The sequence below is a fragment of the Schistocerca nitens genome, chromosome 3 (genome assembly GCF_023898315.1).
Source record: "Schistocerca nitens isolate TAMUIC-IGC-003100 chromosome 3, iqSchNite1.1, whole genome shotgun sequence".
Taxonomy (NCBI): domain Eukaryota; kingdom Metazoa; phylum Arthropoda; class Insecta; order Orthoptera; family Acrididae; genus Schistocerca; species Schistocerca nitens.
The window spans coordinates 148,135,808-148,156,239 of record NC_064616.1 but is presented as its reverse complement, the minus strand read 5'-3'; the positions used below and the strand labels follow the sequence as shown (position 1 = coordinate 148,156,239).

At 41.7% G+C, this 20,432-nt stretch overlaps 1 protein-coding gene across 1 annotated transcript in view; it reads right to left on the bottom strand.

The window, feature by feature from the left end:
• Positions 1 to 20,432, bottom strand: part of LOC126248092 (ATP-binding cassette sub-family G member 8) — a 325,668-nt gene that overhangs the window by 5,160 nt on the left and 300,076 nt on the right. Inside the window, exon 16 of the mRNA XM_049948758.1 lies at positions 18,433 to 18,707. Within this exon, the coding sequence (XP_049804715.1) occupies positions 18,433 to 18,707 (275 nt within the window). The remainder of the gene's footprint in view (positions 1 to 18,432; positions 18,708 to 20,432) is intronic.

Here is a 20,432-nt window from a genome sequence, read left to right as displayed (position 1 = left end):
GAAGAGTGACTAGCACAATTACAGGCCTTAAATAGACACTGCCAGTTTTAGTACCAAAAGACAGGTGTGAAAATTCTTATGCTGATTCTCTCATTGATGACGTGCTTATCATGCACTTGACTTGCCTGATAATAAATTAAAGAAAGACTTGCAAATCTGCTTAGCTTCAATAATTCATCTTTGCATTACTGTTTTTCTTTAATCTGGGCACATGAACAAATGCTAGTAACAGCAGATGTGCTCCAGTCTGGAGACACTTGCACATTTACAACGCATAACTGGCTTGCATGGCCAAGTCAATGGCACAGTTGCCAGTGTACATCATGGGGCAGCAAATGGAAACAACAGATCAGAAACATATTCCCTAAAGAAAAATAAAATATTATGCACATAGTGGTGTTAACCACAAGTGCAAAGATAATTTCTTTCAAAATGCACAATGCAATGATCGCAACAAGTCAGGATGCAAATTCGAAGTGTGCAACATTAAGCACATCAGGCAATGTAATAAGACACTCAGGCACATGAAAGTGATTTACACTAAACCTTCAAATGATGTTCACAATGAACATGAACAAACCAATGAACTTTCATGAACAAGAAGCAAAGTGAATGCTATATTTTCAGTATATGACAAGGCTTTACCTGTGACACTCATAGATAATAAAGTGTCATTCACATTTCAAATTGGAAAGGCTTGTCAATTTATTTACTTAATTTACTAATGTACAGGAAATTAGTATTGACAGAATTGACTAAATTTCAGAATTTGCTGTTTAGCTACAGCAACCAACAAATTCTAGTAAAAGATCAGTTAGACAAATGTTGCATACAAGCAATTTACCAAACAGGTCAGATTCATAGTTATCAATCCACAGAAAGAAACAAATTTGCTTTGCCTTGATTTACTCAAGGCTTAACAGTTCAAGGAGGAACTAATCAGCTTTACATTGACAATTGAAACAAAAATTTACAAAAACTGTTGCAAAATTGTGATAATATTGTTTTCACACACAAGTAGTAGTATTAAAAATTACAAAGCACACATCACATTGAAGCTGAATGCTGTGTCAAAACTCTGCACAGTAAACAATATTCCCTTTGCACTAAGGAATGAAGTAAAACAGGAACTTGATCACCCAGAACAAAATGGTACTATAGAGTCCATTACCAGTAGTGAATGGCACATTACAGATCTGCGGATACTTCTAAGTGACAGTCACTGCACAATCCATAATTGATTCCTATTCAATTGATTCCTATTCAGTTCCAAAACTGGGAAAACTAACATCAGAATTAGCTGGTGGTGTATATTTCACAAAACTTGATTTGATGGAGGCCTTTTACATTTACCTTTGGGTGAAGAAGCACAATGATTTTTAGCCATGAATACTCCATTTAGACTTTACTGATACAAGAGATTACCATTTGGGATTTCCAGTCCACTGCGTTTGTTCCAACAATACTTATAACACTTAATTAGGAAACTACTAATGCTGTGAACTACCTGGATAATATCCCTGTCACAGAAAAAAAATTTAAAATCTAACAAAGAATGGCGCATTAAGTACAATATCAAGGACACATTTTGTGACAACATGGCATCAGGCTGCACTACACCACACTGCAATTACAAATCTTCTGGTTCCCAAACACCTCACGTAATTACTTGAGTGACCATTTCCCCTGTGTCATTCATTTGCTAATGCCTATCCCATCTGTGCATCCAACCAACTAGCAGCTTTCCAAAGCTGACTGGCCCCTTTCAATGAACACCATTTCCCCTGCATTGATGACCAGGTAGAATACCTCACAAACACTAACCTTACTACTGCAGAATGTTCCATAACTCGTACGTCTTCCTCACCGCAACATGCTCTCACCCCCTGGTGAAATGAGGCATGTTGCAACGTGTTCTGTGCACAGAGACATGGTCTCTGTGTTTCTAAATGCCATCCAGTGATGGCAAACTGTATCCGTTATAAACAGCTATGTGCGCAGTGTCACCACATTTTCAGGGATTGCAAAAAAACTAGTTGGCTGTCTTTTCAAAGCTGTTTCAACAGTTTTACTCCCTCTTCTGTTGTTTGGGGTAATCGCTGGCTTTCGGGAACCGTGATTCATTACCCAGTTCCCTGTCTGATCATAGTAAACAATGTCATTGTAGACCCTCTTGATATTTCCGACACCTTGGGTCAATATTTTGCAGACATTTCGAGTTCCAACCACTGCCATCCTGCCTTTCTCCCTCTGAAATAGGTGGTGGAGGCAAGGATGATATCTTTCTCCTCTCGGGATCATGAATGTTAAAACACTGCTTTTACTATGAGGGAGCTTAAACATGCACTTTCTTCATCCCCATCATCCACTCCAGGACTGGACGGCATTCACATTTTGATGTTGCAACACTTATCTCCTGAGGGCCTATGCTTTCTCCTCCATACATATAACTGCATTTTGACAGATGGCACATTTCCCAGTTGCTGGAGTGAGGCAATTCCCATTCTCATACCTCAGCCTGGTAAGGACAAACATGTGCCTTCCAGCTAGCACCCAATTTCCCTCACCAGTAGCATCCGCAAGGTGACAGAATACATGATTAATGGTCAGCTGGTGTGGTGGCTTGAGTCTCAGAATCTCCTCACTGACACCAAATGTGGATTCCGTAGGCACTGCTCTCCAGATGATCATATCATCACCTTGTCAACTCATATTATGAACAATGTTTTGTGGAAGTGCCAAACTGTGGCCATGTTTTTTTGGAGAAGGTGTATGACACCTTCTGGAGAACGGGCATCCTCAATAATATGTGTAAGTCGGGCTTCTGGGGTCTCCTGCCCCTTTTTATCACGGACCTGTTGAAAGACCATGGTTTTAAAGTACATATGGGCTCAGCTCTGTCACACACTTTCATTCATTAAAGAGAATGGGGTGCCTCAGGGTTCTGTGCTCAGTGTCATCTTATTTGCCATAGCTATTAACCCTATTCTGGATTGTCTTGGACTCTCTTTTTGTTGATGACTTTGTGACCTATTGCAGCTCTCAACAAACCTGTCTACTTGAACAGCATCTTCAGTGATGTCTCACTCATCTTTACTTGTGTAGCATCAACAATGGCTTCTGCTTTTCTGCTGACAAGACTGTCTTATGAACTTCTGGCAGCACCGGGAGTTTCTTCCCGCTCCATGTCTTGGCCCATTCCTTTTTCCATTTGCTGACACTGCAGAATTCTTGGGACTCATGTTTGATAGGAAACATCTCTTACCTAGCAGCTTGTTGTACTTGCCCCTTCAGTGTTCTGCGTGTTTTATGTGGTACCTTGTGGGGAGCGGATCAGACCATCCTCCTCCATTTATACCGGTCCCTTGTCCGTTCGAAACTGGGTTATGGATATATCATATTTTCAACCACATGTCTGTCTATCTTATGTCATCTTAACACACTCCACCATTGCAGGATACATTTAGCCACTGGTGCCTTCTATACTAGTCCTGTTGAGACTTTTTATGGTTAGGCTGCTGTATTGCCATTGTCCTACCGACGAGATGTTCTTCTTAGTCGTTACATGAGCCATCTGTGTCCTATGCCCAGTCAGCTATCCTATGCTCCCTTTGTTGATGATTCCCTTCACTGCCAGTATGGGCTGCATCCAGCTTCTCTGTTGCCTCCCTAAGTTTGCCTTCATTTGTTGCTTCAAGAGCTCTGCTTTATGCTCCCTGCCATGTTCCCTGTGCGTGCAATCTCTACACTACCCTGGCTTCATGCTGAGGTATGTGTTCATTTTGGACTCCATACACTTCTTAATGTCACTACTTCTGACCTTGTGTATCACAGCAAGTTTCTCGCACTTTGCATGCGGTCTGGGGACAGTGAATTCGTCTACACTGATGGTTACAAGACCAATCATGGTGTTGGGTGTGCCTTTGTACTTGCCGATAATCCTTTTCAATATTGGCTTCTTGATCAGTGCTTGATTTCTGCCACGGAGCTCTACGCCAAATGGTGTCATCCGCTCAGATTCTCTCAGCGCTCTTCACAGCCTTCACGCGCTGTTCTCAGTCTATCATTTAATATGTGGATCCAAGAATGCTTCCACTCGCTTATTGTGTGTGTGGCTGTCATGGGGAAATGGGGGGGGAATGTGGTGTTCCTGTTGGTTGCTGGTTATGTCAGTGTGCCAGAGAACAAGGCTGCTGCTGCTGCAAAGGATGCAGCTCTCCTCCCTTCGCCTTCAAGTCATTCTGCTTCCTTGGATGATCGTGTCACTGTGTCAGCATGTAATATCACTCTGGAGCACACAATGATGTTCTTTCTAGGGGAACAAACTCCAGGACATCGAATCTCTCCCAATAGCATGGTGACTTCCTCTTGGCCCTAATGTCATGAGGAGGTCATTTTAGCCCGGCTGCATATAGGACACAGTAATTTGAGTCACCACTATTTATTAAGTGGCAACCCTGCCTCACACTGGGCCTACTGCTCTCAACCTTTGACAGTGCACCACTTTCTGATCCAGTGTCCATTGTTTAACTGTTCGTGTTTATGTGTATGTTTGCAATCTACTTTATCAGATGTTTTAGCAGATGACACGCATTCTGTCAATCATGTCTTACTTTTTATTTGCCACAGTGGCATGGTGAAGCAAATTTGAACCTCCGCCATCTCAACGATGTTTTGAGAAAATTTCCCTAGGGTTCTCCTTGTCCTTAGCTGCTTCTCTTTTAAAGTTTCTTGATTGGGTTTTTGCCTTTTTTTTATTTAGTACTTATTTTTTCTTACATTACGATACGAGCACTTATGACCTTAGCGGTTTTGTGCCATAAAGCACCAACCAACCACAGAAAGCTTCACCATTTTTGAAATACTCGCTCACAGGCTCTGCGTAATAATAATCTTCCTTTTGCCAAAGTTACTTATCTCAGTGGATTTCCCCATTTGCAGCCCGTATCTTCCTAGGGTGATTCCCCAATCAATGTCTGCTCCACTTACATACTTTTGCTACTACAACATGTGTCCGCAACACCACCAGGCAGCATCCTGTGTCATGCCATGTTCTCCTAATATTATTCCTTCTCATCCTTTTTCCACTATTTAATTCCAGCTCCCCATCACAAATACATGTTCATCTCCTGTAATTATTTTAAAAATTTCTTTATCTTCTCAAACATTCCTTCAATCTCATCATCATCTTGGAGTTAGTTGGCATATAAAATTGTACTACTGTAGTGGGTGTTGGCTTTGTGTCTGTCTTGGCTTCTATAATGTGTTCAATATGCTATTCAAAGTAACTTACGCACATTCCCATTTCATTACTATTTATTAGCTGTATTCCTGCATTAGCCCCATTTGATATTGTGTTGATAACGATGTGCTTACCTGACAAGAAGTCCTGTTCTTCCTGCCACCACACTTCACTAATTTCCACTATATCTAACTTCAACTTTTCCATTTCCTTTTTTTTTTTATATTCTATAACCTCTGTACTCAATTAAGGGATACAATATTCCACACTGTGGCCTGTAGAATGCCACTTTCATCTTTCCTGATGATGACAGCCTCCTGAGTAGTCTCTATGCAGATATCCAAAAGGGGGACTATTTTATCTCCAGAATATTTTACCCAAGATGATGCTATTGCCATTTAACATTAAGAAGAGCTGCATGCCCTTGGGAAGAATAATGGCTTTCAGGTGTTTGCACTACCAACATAGAAAGGTCATGTTGTGAATTTACATAGTTCTAGCTACTGTCTCTCTTTCAGAATCTATACTGATGATGATGTGACAGATCCTAACCTTCCAGCCAGTACAAATATAGTGCTAAACAAGTGTGAACCATTGTTGGATAAAGGTAACACACTGTTAACAGATAACTGATATTCTTTATCTGACTTATTTAGAAGACTCACAGACAGACAAATGTTGTAGGCACTGACTGGGGGAAAAAAATGTGGTAAGTGGTGTGATAACAAAGACGTTGATTCCTGTCCAGTCATCATAAATCTGCTGACATTATGCAAACTGAGAGGAAAGAAAAGTAAGACATCAAGAGAGGTGGTGATAAAACCTACATCTTCAGCATCAGTAGCGAATGGGTGATTTAGACCTTCAAGACCCAGTGATAGCTCACTTCTTAATCATGCAACACACAGTGAAGGAGTATAGAAAGACATTTTTTTTATCTTCTCGGTATGCATATTTTCAACTCCTTCATTATGTATCATAACATCAGTGGAAAGAAACAAATCTGCTGCACCAACTTCACAAACATTGGACATCAGCTGCTAGACAGTGCACAGCTACCCGAGTACCTGTGCTTGGGCAACTATCAGTGAGTACCACCATTATGCGACTCCAGGCAAAAACAAAAGTTAAACTAACAAGAAAGAAGTGTCACAAATACATGTGTTGTGTGCTACTCAAGATGAATAAAAGGGAGAGTGCATGGCAGTGTAAAAATTGTTGTGTTTCTCTCCATTTAGATGATTGTTTTGAGGTTTACCATAGCCAGTAATGATACTAGCTGATATGTTAGACAGTCATACTAGCCAATATGTATGAAATCTGATTTCACAGCAATCAGTAGGGTATTTGAATACAACTCACTAGGTTAAAGGTAAGCAAACTATTTGACATTTTAGTGCCACTGAGAGAAAAAAAAAAAAAAAAAAAAAAAAAAAAAAAAAAGAAAGAAAGAAATCAAAGCATACAGAATCTCTAACAGCATTATTTCAGATTTTATGAAGCAATGGTAAGATTTTAAGGAAATCAACAAAACAATATAATAAGAGCTTTTTAAAGTAACATATAGGTAAGAGGATCCTGTCTGATCATCAATCAACAGTATGTTTGTTCAATCGTCCTGTGTGAAAAATTTCTTAAATGCAAAATTTAGTGCGGCCCCTCCCACCAGAGGTTTGAGTCCTCCCTTGGGCATGGGTGTGAGTGTTGTCCTTAGTTTACTAAGATGGTATCTGTTCTTTCAGACATGTCTGAAAGAACAGATGCCATCGGTGACCAAGCAGCTCGTTAGAATGAAATTATAATGAAATTAACACCCTGAATTTAAAATTCAGCTTTCATTTTGTTATCTTCTATTGCCACCCCAGAGTCGTTGACGAGCAAGTGTATAGAAGCCTTTGCCCCACTTATTGATTTTACCTGCGACCAGAATTTCTTGGGTTCTCAGCAAGATGTTTTGCATCATCCAATGATCTTTTTACAGACTTATGAATTTCACCCTGCCTTCATTTCTTTTCAGATGTGTGTTGTCTAAGGAACTAAGAGTGGAACAGTCTTTGCTCCCTCAGCATTTGCTATATTTTTGTTATTAAACCACAGTGGGTCTTTTCCATTGTTAATCTGCTTTTTTATGTGCCTGTCAATTGTTCAACAGCTCAGCTACATGGTCTGTGGCTACCCATACTCCTATCATTTGTTTTATGTCCGATTCTCATTTTTGTGGTCTCATTTGTGACATGGCTCCAGATATTCTCTACTTATGTGGGAGTCATGATGCAAGTATAGTCCATAGTATTCTCACAAAAGGCACTTATTTAGCTGTCACCGTCATGTGCAATTGACATTCCATAGAAGTTGTTAGCAATCATCATCTATGCTGCCATCAGTAATATGTTTCACTTTTGTGAAATGTTCTGCCTTGCAATTATGAGGAACATTATTGCATATAAGCCGAAGGAACACATTTCTCCTTCCATAGTTCTCAAAAAATTTGAAGTACTTTTTTATTAGTCGTGCTGTGAATGATCGTGAAATTGTGGCACCTCTGAGCCAATAATTTTATTTTATTTATTTATTTATGCATTTATTTTACCTGGCAAGATTAGGGCCTTCAGGCCCTCTCTTACACCTAACCAGGCATACTCAGATTCAACAAATTTCAGTTTCTACAGAGGATCAGACAGGACGATTGAACAAACATACTGTTGATTGATGATCAGACAGACTTCCATATGGTGGACATAGTAACAGGCACTAATAGACATCCCCTGGTATACAGGAACAACTGAAAGAAATGAAAACAAACAAGGCACAAGGTCCAGATGGAATCCCAATTTGGTTTAACCAAAAACAAACAAGGCACAAGGTCCAGATGGAATCCCAATTTGGTTTAACCAAGTGTACTGTATGGCATTGACCCCTTACTTAACCTTCATTTGTCATGAATTTCTCACGCAGTGCAAAGTACCAAGCAGCTGGAAAAAGTGCAGGCGACTTCTGTGTATAAGAAGAATTTGATCTGCATAATTACAGACCAATATCCTTAACATCAGTTTGCTGCAGAATTCTTGAACATATTCTCATTTTAATACAACAAATGTCATTTAATTGGAAATTACATCCACAATTCACTGCAGTTTAGAAAGCACAGCTTCTGTGAAATTCATCTTGCTCTTTTCTCACATGGTATCCTGAGAACAATGGATGAAGAGCAACAAACAGATTTTGTATTCCTAGATTTCCAGAAAGCATTTGCCATGGTGCCCCATAGCAAACTATTAATGAAAGTATGGGCATACAGAATAGATTCCCAGCTATGTGAGTGACTCAAATACTTCTCAAGTAACTGAACCCAGTATGTTGTTCTCGACAGTGGGTGTTCATCAGACAGAAGGATATCATCAGGAGTGCCCCAGGAAAATGTGACAGGACCACTCTTATCCTCCATACACATAACTGATCTGATGGACAGCTTGAGCAGAAATCTGCAGTGTTCACTGATGATGCTGTGATATATGGGAAAGATTCATCATTGAGTGACTACAGAAGGATACAAGACGACTTAGATAAAATTTCTAGCTGGTGTGATGAATGGTAGTTACCTCTAAATATAGAAAAATGTAAGTTAATGCAGATGAGTAGGAAAAAAAAAGAGTCCCATAATGTTCAAATACAGCATTACTAGCATGCTGCTTGACAGAGTCACATTAATTAAATACCTAGCCATAACATTGCAAAGCAATATGAAATGGAACAAAGGAAAGGTGAATGGTTGACTTTGGCTTATTTGGAGAATTTTAGAAAAGTATGGTTCATCTGTACAGGAGACCACATACAGAACACTAGTGTGAAACATTATTGAGTAGGCCCTACTGCTTGAGTGTTTGGGATCCCCACCAGCTTGGATTAAAGGAAGACATCGAAGAAATTCAGAGGCTGGCTACTAGATTTGTTACCCTTAGGTTTGATCAATATGCAAGTAGAAATGCAGGAACACATGAGGCAATACTGACCTTACAACTTATCTTATAAGATAGGCTAAGGAAAGGTAATCTTTATGTTGTGAATCGCCGATATTTCAAAGTGCCGCCACGCAGTAAACGCACGTCCTCTACACGCGGCGCTGTCTGCCAGCCATGCAGCAGCAGTGCCACCTAAGCGGCCAGCCAGCCAGCAGCCGCTAGACTCGGACTCAGTTATGATTTGACTGTTAAAGTGACACACGTCTTACTCTGTTTACTTGATCTGTGACTTTCACGTATTGCGTCGTCCTTGAAATATATTTGTTCAACTTGAAGTTAAAACAATTGGCGGTGAGGTAGTGAATTTTTCTTTTTCATTGTTGACCCATGTGTTTCCATGGCTACTTTAGAGCAACTATTGCAAGGTCTAATAGAACAGCAAACGCTCCTCACAAATAGGATTCGTGATTTCATCGCGGCATCAAATACGAGGCATCTCTCGTCACTGTCTATACCTCCTTTTCCTCCTTACGACGAGATGGTGGAAGACTGGTCTGATTACGAAAAACGTCTTTGACAGCACTTCTTCGCATTTCATGTCACAGACGACCATACATGTAAGTCTCTGTTCCTTTCATGGATTTCACCTCAAATGTATCAGTTGTTGTCGCAATTGGCTCCTTTGAAAGATCCTGCGACTTTGTCCTTTGCTGAAATGTGCTCACTTCTGTCCATTTATTTTCAAAAGCATACGCATGTGGTAGCCTCTCGTGTTGCCTTTTATCGTTGTCAAAAACAACCGAATCAATTCTATTGCGCTTGGGCTGCTGAACTTCACGGCCTCAGTATAAAGTATCAATTTGTTACTGAAGTTCACAAAGAATCCTACATCGATTCCATGGTACGGGATGCTATTATCCGATCGGCGCCCGACAAAGAAGTTAGGCAATGTGCCCTTCAGTTGGCAAAGCTGACTCTAGATGAAGTCCTATCCATCACTCAGTCTTTTGAAATTTCTCGCGCTGCTGGAGCGCAAATAGAGGCATGGGGTGACGTCAGGGAAATACAACCTCTGTGCACTGTTGACAAAGTGTGTGGCGTGTCCCCGCTGGCCGACGTGGCTGCAGTACGCTCCCAAGCGCAGCCTCGGCCTAACCGTAAACAAACCTCTAAGAAACTGCAGCAAAACCCACGGCAACTTCCTTCATGTCTGCGGTGTTTTATGAAACATTCACGAGAGGATTGTCCACAACGTTGGGCCGTGTGTCACAAATGCAAAAAAATAAAGGGTCATGTGTCATCCATTTGCAAATCCAACCGCATACACGATGTTCATGAACATGGCGCTGATTCTGATTCTGTGTTGTCTGTCAATTGTACTTCTTCCCTTTAAGCGAAGTTATTCCTCACTGTCCAAATACATGGTCGAGATGTTCGCATGCAGGTGGATACTGGTTCTGCTGCCACTAATTCTCAGACATATCTTCAGTTGGGTTCTCCAATCCTGTCACCTGTCACTAGGCAATTACGGACTTACAATAAACAGAAGATTTCTCTCTTGGGACAATTTAACGCTGAGGTATCTTACAAATCTGTCGTTTGCACTGTTCCCATATTTGTGGTCGATCACAGTAACGCGGAGAATCTTTTTGGTTTCAATGCCTTTCACATTTTTGGGTTCTCCATAGATGACTCTGACAATATCGTCTGTGATGCTATTCCTTAATGCTCAATTGGATTTCTTGTCGATGATATTTTCATCCCTTTTTCTCCTGGGCTAGGTCGAGCAAAAGACTATGAAGCTCATATCACTCTCAAACCCACTGCTCGGCCAAAGTTTTTTCGGTCTCGGCCCATTCCTGGGGCCCTTCGTGATCAGGTCAAAGGAGCTGGATCATCTCACTGCTGCAGGGGTCTTGCTTTCTATCACTTCCAGTGAGTGGTCCTCTCCTATCGTTGTCGTTGCTAAGCCAAATGGTGCTATTCGTCTCTGTGGCAATTTCAAGGCCACTGTAAATGCTCAATGCCTTATCAACACTTACCATATGCCTCGACCTGAAGAATTGTTCACTAAACTTGCTGGAGGCCAGTATTTTTCTAAACTTGACCTGTCAGAAGCTTATCATCAACTTCCTCTCGACGCTGCTTCCCGGCAGTTTCTGGTCCTTAACACGCCTTTTGGCCTCTATCAATACCAATGATTGCCATTCGGGGTTGGCAGCGCCCCTGCTCTCTTTCAGCAATTATTGGAACAATTATTGCTCACTGTCCCTGGGTGTATAAATTACATGGACGACATTGTTGTCACTGGCTCCACCACTGAAGAACATCTTCAGAATCTCTGCACACTTTTTTTTATGTCTTACAGACTGCCGGTCTTAAGTGTAATCTTCAGAAATCAAAATTTTTTCAGGCATCTATCATGTACTTGGGATTTCAACTCTCCCGGGATGGTATTCGTCCGCTTCAGCAAACTGTCGCTGCGATCGATGCCCTTCATCGCCCCACACCTGTTAAGGAACTGCAGGCCTTCTTGGGGAAAATACCATACTATCTCAGGTTTTTACTGTCTGCTGCTTCGGTGACGCAGCCGTTGCATCGCCTGTTGCATAAAAACGTGCCTTTTCACTGGTCCACGTCATGCGATGCGGCTTTCCAGAAATTGAAGACTATGCTGAAACAGGCCCCGTGCCTGGCTACTTATCGACATGGCCAACATCTTGTTCTTGCCACGGACACCTCTCAATAAGGGGTTGGTGCAGTCCTTGCGCACCGTTATTCTGACAGTTCTGAACAACCCATCGCTTATGCCTCCAAAACGCTCATGGATGCCCAACAAAAGTATTCTCAAATTGAAAAAGAAGCTTTGGCCATTATTTATGCTCTTCATAAGTTTGGTGTTTTTCTCTATGGATCCAAATTTCATCTTGTTACGAATCACAAACCACTTGTTTCCTTGTTTCATCCATCAATGTCACTTCCCGACAAGGCTGCACACCGCCTCCAGCATTGGGCTCTTAACTTGTCTTGTTTCAATTATGAGATTCATTTCTGGCTGGTGGCTCAACATGCAAATGCTGATGCACTGTCTCCCCTTCCTATGGGTCCTGATCTGGCATTCGATAGGGACGAACTTTTGTGTTTCCACCTGGATGTTGCCGAGCAGCGGGTTGTGGACAGGTTCCCCATCACCAGGGTTCGGCTGGCGGCTGCTATGGGTTCTGACCCTACCCTCTCCCGGGTTTTATGCTGTATTCAGAAGGGTTGGCCAGATCGTCCGTCCGCTACGACTTCTGATCCATTGTGGAACTACTACGCTTTGCGTTACCACCTCACGACTAGGGATGGTGTTATCCTCCTTTCCACCGACAATGCTTTGCCGCGTGTTGTGGTACCTGCATCTTTGCGTGCTTCGGTGTTGCGCCTCCTTCACCAAGGACACTGGGGTGTCTCTGGCACGAAATCTCTGGCGCGCCGTCATGTGTACTGGCCTGGCATCAACTCTGAAATCGCACACATGGTCGCTGCCTGCGGCCCTTGTGCGTCACAGGCCGTCACCCCGAAGTCATCTTTGTGACCCTGGCCTTCGCTGACACCTACTCTAACTTTCCTTTCATTGTCCGTTGCACGTCGCCTACCACCGCAGCAACCACCAATGCTCTAGCTTGCATTTTCTCTTTGGAAGGCCTTCCCTCTACTCTTGTTACTGATAATGGTCCGCAATTTGCCTCTTCTGATTTTGTGGATTTTTGTTCCCCTCACGGCATCATGCAAGTCACAACACTTTATTCCTGAGTTTTCCAATGACCTAAAAGCATTGGTCAAAAACTGTATTATTCGCTTATGAAGCTACAAGCAGTAGAAACTCTCGCCATTTGTGGGCAGGCATTATCTATGTGAAATTTAAGCCCCAGATGGTTTACCATGGAAAGCAACAAAACAGAGTGTAGTATATTATCGATATGGTTTAAGGGTGCTGTGGATGACAACCAATGGGGTTCCTGCTGTGGAAAGTAACAGCACCTCAGACCATCATCCCTGATTAGTGGGCCGTACGGCAGGTGACAGTCAAGTTGGTATCCCACTGCTCTCCATGGCATCTCCAGAAATGTCGTCAGTCTGGAATCTCATTGGCTGGAATAGAAGTGTCCTCTGTGATGAGCCCCACTTTAAGTTGAGCCCTGATGACCTGTGAAGATTTCGTTTGGAGATAACCCAGTCAGCGATCGTATACCAACCTATCACCCACCATATGGCCCTATAACCAGGAGTGATGGTCTGGAGTGCCATTTGTTTTCATAGCAGGAACCCTTTGGTTGCCATATGGGGCACCCTTACAGAACAGCAGTATGTCAACAATAGTCTGTGTCCCATTTTGTTGCCCTTCATGACGAGCCATCCTGGGCTTCCATTTCAGCACGATAATGCCCACTTGCATACGGCAAGAGTTTCTATCAGTTGTCTCTGTGCTTCTCAGACCCTGTCTTGGACAGCAAGGTCACCAGATCTCCACCAATCGAGGACATTCGGAGCACTATGGGCAGGGCTCTTCAACCAGCTCACAATTTTGACTATCTAATGCTCCAGTTGGACAGAATCTGCCATGATAACCCTCAAGAGGACATCCAACAACTGTGTCAATCAATGCTGAGCTGAATAACTGCTTGAGTAAGGATGATAAGTGGTCTAACACATTATTGACTTGATCAATTTGTGAACTTCTTTCTCTTGAATAAATCGTCCAGTTTTTTCTGAAATTGTGATGACTTGTTTGTCTGCACATGTATATCACATGTACTGATTTCCATCCCATTTGATGGTGGTTTTATAAGTGTATTTCATTTGTTACAGTATGTCATGTTTAACAATCACCTGTTCTACACTCCAGGAAATGGAAAAAAGAACACATTAACACCGGTGTGTCAGACCCACCATACTTGCTCCGGACACTGCGAGAGGGCTGTACAAGCAATGATCACACGCACGGCACAGCGGACACACCAGGAACCGCGGTGTTGGCCGTCGAATGGCGCTAGCTGCGCAGCATTTGTGCACCGCCGCCGTCAGTGTCAGCCAGTTTGCCGTGGCATACGGAGCTCCATCGCAGTCTTTAACACTGGTAGCATGCCGCGACAGCGTGGACGTGAACCGTATGTGCAGTTGACGGACTTTGAGCGAGGGCATATAGTGGGCATGCGGGAGGCCGGGTGGACGTACCGCCGAATTGCTCAACACGTGGGGCGTGAGGTCTCCACAGTACATCGATGTTGTCGCCAGTGGTCGGCGGAAGGTGCACGTGCCCGTCGACCTGGGACCGGACCGCAGCGACGCACGGATGCACGCCAAGACCGTAGGATCCTACGCAGTGCCGTAGGGGACCGCACCGCCACTTCCCAGCAAATTAGGGACACTGTTGCTCCTGGGGTATCGGCGAGGACCATTCGCAACCGTCTCCATGAAGCTGGGCTACGGTCCCGCACACCGTTAGGCCGTCTTCCGCTCACGCCCCAACATCGTGCAGCCCGCCTCCAGTGGTGTCGCGACAGGCGTGAATGGAGGGACGAATGGAGACGTGTCGTCTTCAGCGATGAGAGTCGCTTCTGCTTTGGTGCCAATGATGGTCGTATGCGTGTTTGGCGTCGTGGAGGTGAGCGCCACAATCAGGACTGCATACGACCGAGGCACACAGGGCCAACACCCGGCATCATGGTGTGGGGAGCGATCTCCTACACTGGCCGTACACCACTGGTGATCGTCGAGGGGACACTGAATAGTGCACGGTACATCCAAACCGTCGTCGAACCCATCGTTCTACCATTCCTAGACCGGCAAGGGAACCTGCTGTTCCAACAGGACAATGCACGTCCGCATGTATCCCGTGCCACCCAACGTGCTCTAGAAGGTGTAAGTCAACTACCCTGGCCAGCAAGATCTCCGGATCTGTCCCCCATTGAGCATGTTTGGGACTGGATGAAGCGTCGTCTCACGCGATCTGCACGTCCAGCACGAACACTGGTCCAACTGAGGCGCCAGGTGGAAATGGCATGGCAAGCCGTTCCACAGGACTACATCCAGCATCTCTACGATCGTCTCCATGGGAGAATAGCAGCCAGCATTGCTGCGAAAGGTGGATATACACTGTACTAGTGCCGACATTGTGCATGCTCTGTTGCCTGCGTCTATGTGCCTGTGGTTCTGTCAGTGTGATCATGTGATGTATCTGACCCCAGGAATGTGTCAATAAAGTTTCCCCTTCCTGGGACAATGAATTCACGGTGTTCTTATTTCAATTTCCAGGAGTGTACATGACACTGATCACTAAGGTCCTGAAAATGTAGATTTATTTTCGGCAAAATTAGCATCTGGTTTTGCCAAAACTCACATTTATTTTGGTTGAGATTTGCTTTTTTAAAAAATAATTAAATGTACAAATTAACAGGTTGTCATGATATGTGTCTGAAGACAAAGCCTTAGTGATTTGAAATTGGCTGTTAAAACAAGTGGTGATTAGGGTGCTTTTTTGACTGGAATGTGTGCTTTTGTGAAAACTTCAAGAGCTTGTTCTGAAATGTTCTTTGCTTATTTCTTCTTTTGGCTCTATTTAAGCTTCCACCAAATGACTCTTTCTGTTGAAATATGGCAGCTTTTTCTCACCAGTGAATTTATTTATTGATTTCCTATTCTGTAGATCTAGGTATAAAGTGAATTGCAATGATATGGAACACGTCCAGTCATACAGAATTCAAATATAACTTACATGACAATAAAAGATTTAATGTAAATATGGTATCAACTAAAAAACACACTACTCAATGAATGGAAAATTGTGTTTCACTGTGGAAGGATGAGTAAAATATACAGGAAGCAAAGTTATGCTAATTTTTATAATACATAAATACTGGAATACAACAAAGCAAAGCTTCATGTGTCAGTGGTAGTTCCCAAAATAATATAAGAGCAGTAAAACTTCGAATTTAATACATGTATTTAAGAAGACAAAAAGAGTGAAATAATGTGATACAGAAATTGTAGTTTACACTATCCTCGAGCAATGCATCACAATCACATTTAAAATAGAATTCCTGACACAAAATTAGCTAACATTAATTCTAAAATAATCTTTTTTAGTTTGGCTGTGACAAAAAAGATGCTTCTCTGATTTCAGGTGTTTCACATTGTTTTTCTTTTCCACCCAATTCAGTAAGTACAGAATCAGGGAATACTGATTCTGACCTTTCACGGGTATTCATAGCCATACAACTCGTGCTTGGCAATGCTACAGATAGAACCAACAAGGTGCTTAGTGTAGAAGTATTACCAAAGACAACTCTATTCACATATCAGTCAAAGACTTTCAGCCTGTTCAAAATATGCTGACAAGTTTCACTTTCCAGTCTCTTTGTTCCGAGTGCGGACACTATAAACTGGCAATCAAGCACAAGTGTAAACCAACTGGAATTAAGACTGCCATAAGGAAGAGGAATGGTGAGGGGAAACAAGCCCTGCCTCTCTCTTGCACGACAGCCAGCCCACCTGCACATTCTGTTTTTCTGTGAAAGCAGAACTGAAAAACAGTCATACCAATCACCAATTCCTTCTGGTGTTGTGATGGTCATGATTAACTCTGTGATGGAGCAGGATTAGTCTTTTCACTCATTTAAAATAAGAAATGAAAGCAATGAGCAATGCACAATACAAAGCATTCAGTAATTGCTACTGTGCAATTGCTTGCTGAGATTGTCAGTGTCGTAAACAAGATAGTTCAGGCCCAACTTCTACCACTATTTGATGCAACCATAGTTCAAAACAGCTACCACCAAACACTGCAACATGAAAGTGCCCAAAGTGTCCATATTATATCAACTATTGAACTTTAGCTAGCAGACAAATGTTCACAGTTCTTTGTTTGAAGATGTTAGGTCTCACGGCTGAGTCCTGTGTTTCATTACATAGTGTCTATCTTACAGAGACCATTCAACCACCCACAACTGATGTGTCACCAGAGCATTGAGCACACCAATATGTCATTGTGTTTTTGCAATTTTTATTTTGTACACATGTTCTTATGCACATTATCTTTCCAAATTGGGTGTTGCCAGATGATGTGCAGTACCAGTAACTGAAATTGGTTACATTTTTGAAATAGTAAAGCTATTTCAAACTACCTCTGAAAAAACAGTTCATCTGGATACAAATCACAATGAAATAGTATTTACTGGGTAATTTTGCATTTTTGCATTTTGAGGCAGAATTTGCATTTATATTTGCATTTATTGCAAATGCAAATTTTTCAGATCCCTACAGATCAAACATTATGTTTTTGCTATTTGCCTCCATTATCATAAATGAATATTTAGTAATATTTCCACTCATTTGAATTATGCAAAGGAATTTTGCTGTCAAAATCCAGGATGAAAGGTGCATAAACCTTTTCTAACAACATCAGTACAAAGACTTAAAAACAAACTAACTAATCTGTGTGTAAAATAATGGAAGTGTTTCAATGGCAAATTGTATAACAATATAAAGAGACAAACTCATTGAGTAAAGATAACAAAAGATTAAAGGTAATTCCCACACCATGGGACAAAAGCACTCAGAGAATACAAATACAGCTAATAGTTATTAAAAATACAGTTTTCTGGATTCAAGGATGATGAAAACTGACCTGCTTGCAGCCATAATTGTAACCAAAGTAGTAATAATAACATTAATTTATATGTGAATCCTTTCCAACTATGCTCCAAAATGTAATGAGTAAAACTAAGAGAAAGTTGTGTAAAGATTCATCTTGCCCGAAGCATTCAGCTATCTTTAACCTTGTCTGCATGTATTGTATTACATTTTTACTCATTCTACCATCTGTTTCAATAGTTTTAAACAAGACATGCCACATTCAGTGTGGCTTCTTCACTGTAACTCATATGAATTTTGCCTGCACTTTGAGATATGTATGTCCTCCATACCAAAACATTCTAATTATAGTTGCTTTGGCAATAACTTTAAAAACTACAGGTACAGAAATTGCACAGATCACCAGCAGCCATACATCAACATGACAACAATGAATTTTCTTGTTCATACCTATGCAACATCAAATAAAACTCAATCTTATATTATATGAGACACTGGAAAACAAACTGAAAATATGAATTAGTGATTCAGTGGTTTGATAATTCAAGTACCAAAATGAATCTGCCGAATGCTAAAAAGAAAATCACAACTCCTTACTGGGCGGTTATGACAGGTGGCAGTTGCAGCTGCTAGTACTTGAGGTTGATACTGACGGTGCAACAGTGGTGGCAACAAGAGATGAGCAGGCGACACTGCAGCTACCCATCGACACCATTCTCCCATATCTGCAGGGTGGAGAAGTAACCCTGAGGCCAGTGATAGTACAAGGCCAACAAGGCCCACCAACAGGGAACTTACAGACCACACACGAACTGCTAGTGCCACTACTGTCGCCATTGTCTGCAGGGCAAGGAGTTGCAGCAACATGTAGCCTGAAAGCATACACAACATAATTATATTCACTGCATAATGTGGCCATTTATATTATAATTCTTAAAAGAGCACAAAACTATTCATATCATAGGAATCATTTATTTTAAAGATTCTGAAAAGTAGTTTCATATTTAAAAAATTGCTACTCTTAAAATGGGATTGAACTTTTTTCTCTACATTCTGTGTTTATTCCTATTTCTTTTCTTTCTTTATTTTTGCTTTATATCATATACACTGATAGTGATCACACATTTTACACAGTTAGGAAAGTTAGACTGCATGAAAACTATTGCAATGGATTTGGAATTGGTGACACAGGGGCAGAAGGGGAAAGGTGTCCACAACACCACTGATCCTGTATCAGAACATTCACACCTTCTTCTGGCAGCTGCAGTCGTAATTGTGGCAGTAAGTTTCATGACAGACAATAATGACTATTGAGAAAGGAAGCTCAGGAAACCCATTTGATTTGACATGGCTTAGTCACTGAGAAGCTTTCATCCATTTACACTTGCTGTTTTACTTTTAGAATTGTCCTTCAGAAAATATTTCCGTTGTCAATTTATTATTATTATTATTATTTAATGTTGTAAATTATGAATTTTGTGTTGTAATACTAATTACAACTATCATGTGTGTTTCATGTTATATACACTAATGGAAAAAAAATCACAACACCAAGGAGGAATTGTGCGACATAAACAAAAGTTGGCAAATGTGTTTCTGCATCTGAAATATGATGTCTATTCCAATTTTACGCCATTCACATAAGACTACTGCTAGTAGTGTCACTATTAGGATACAAATCAAGTTTGCTTCAAATACACACTGTAACAGTCATGAGCATTAGTTTGTTACCTTTGAGATTGTACATGGTGAGTTGATGTCAGTCAAAATTGCCTTTAAAGCAGCAAAGATGACATTATAAACACCCCACTGAGTTTGAAGGAGGTCATGTAATAGGGCTATAAGAATGTGGATATCCCTACTGTGGAACTGTAGAAAGACTGGGCAGAAAAGTAGCCATTGTACATGATTGCTAGCAGTAGTGGTCACGAGAATGTACACTCGCAAGATGACTGGGCTCTAGATGGCCTCATGTCACTACTGAGAGAGAAGATCATCATGTTTGTCATATGGCTCTGGTGCCTCATACTGCATCTGCAGCACCAATTTGAACAACAGTTGGCACCACAGTGATACAACAAACTGTTACAAATCAGTTACTTCAAGGACAGCTCTGAGCTAGATACCTTGTAGCAGGCATTCCACCAACCAGTGCCATTTGTGACTTCAGTGGTATAAAGCGAGCACTCATTGAAGGGCGGGATGGAGGTCTGTTGTGTTTTATGATGAAAACTGGTTCTGCCTCAGTGCCAGTGATGGCTGTGTGTTGGTTAGGAGGAGGCCAACTGAGGGTCTCCAACCAACCTGTATATGTGCTACACACACTGGGCCTACACCTAGAATTATGGTCTGAGGTGAAATTTCGTATGACAGTAGGAGCACTTTTATGGTTATCCTCTGTCTGCAAATTTGTATGTCAATCTGGTAATTCCACTTGTTGAGCAACCATTCATGAAGAGCATTCCAGGGGTTGTTTTCCAACACGATAACAGAACATACGGAACATCATCAGATGACGACTCCAGTGTTATTAACAAACAGCATTAACCATCTCTATATTGACTGATCAAGTGCAACAGGTATGAAACTCTATCCCA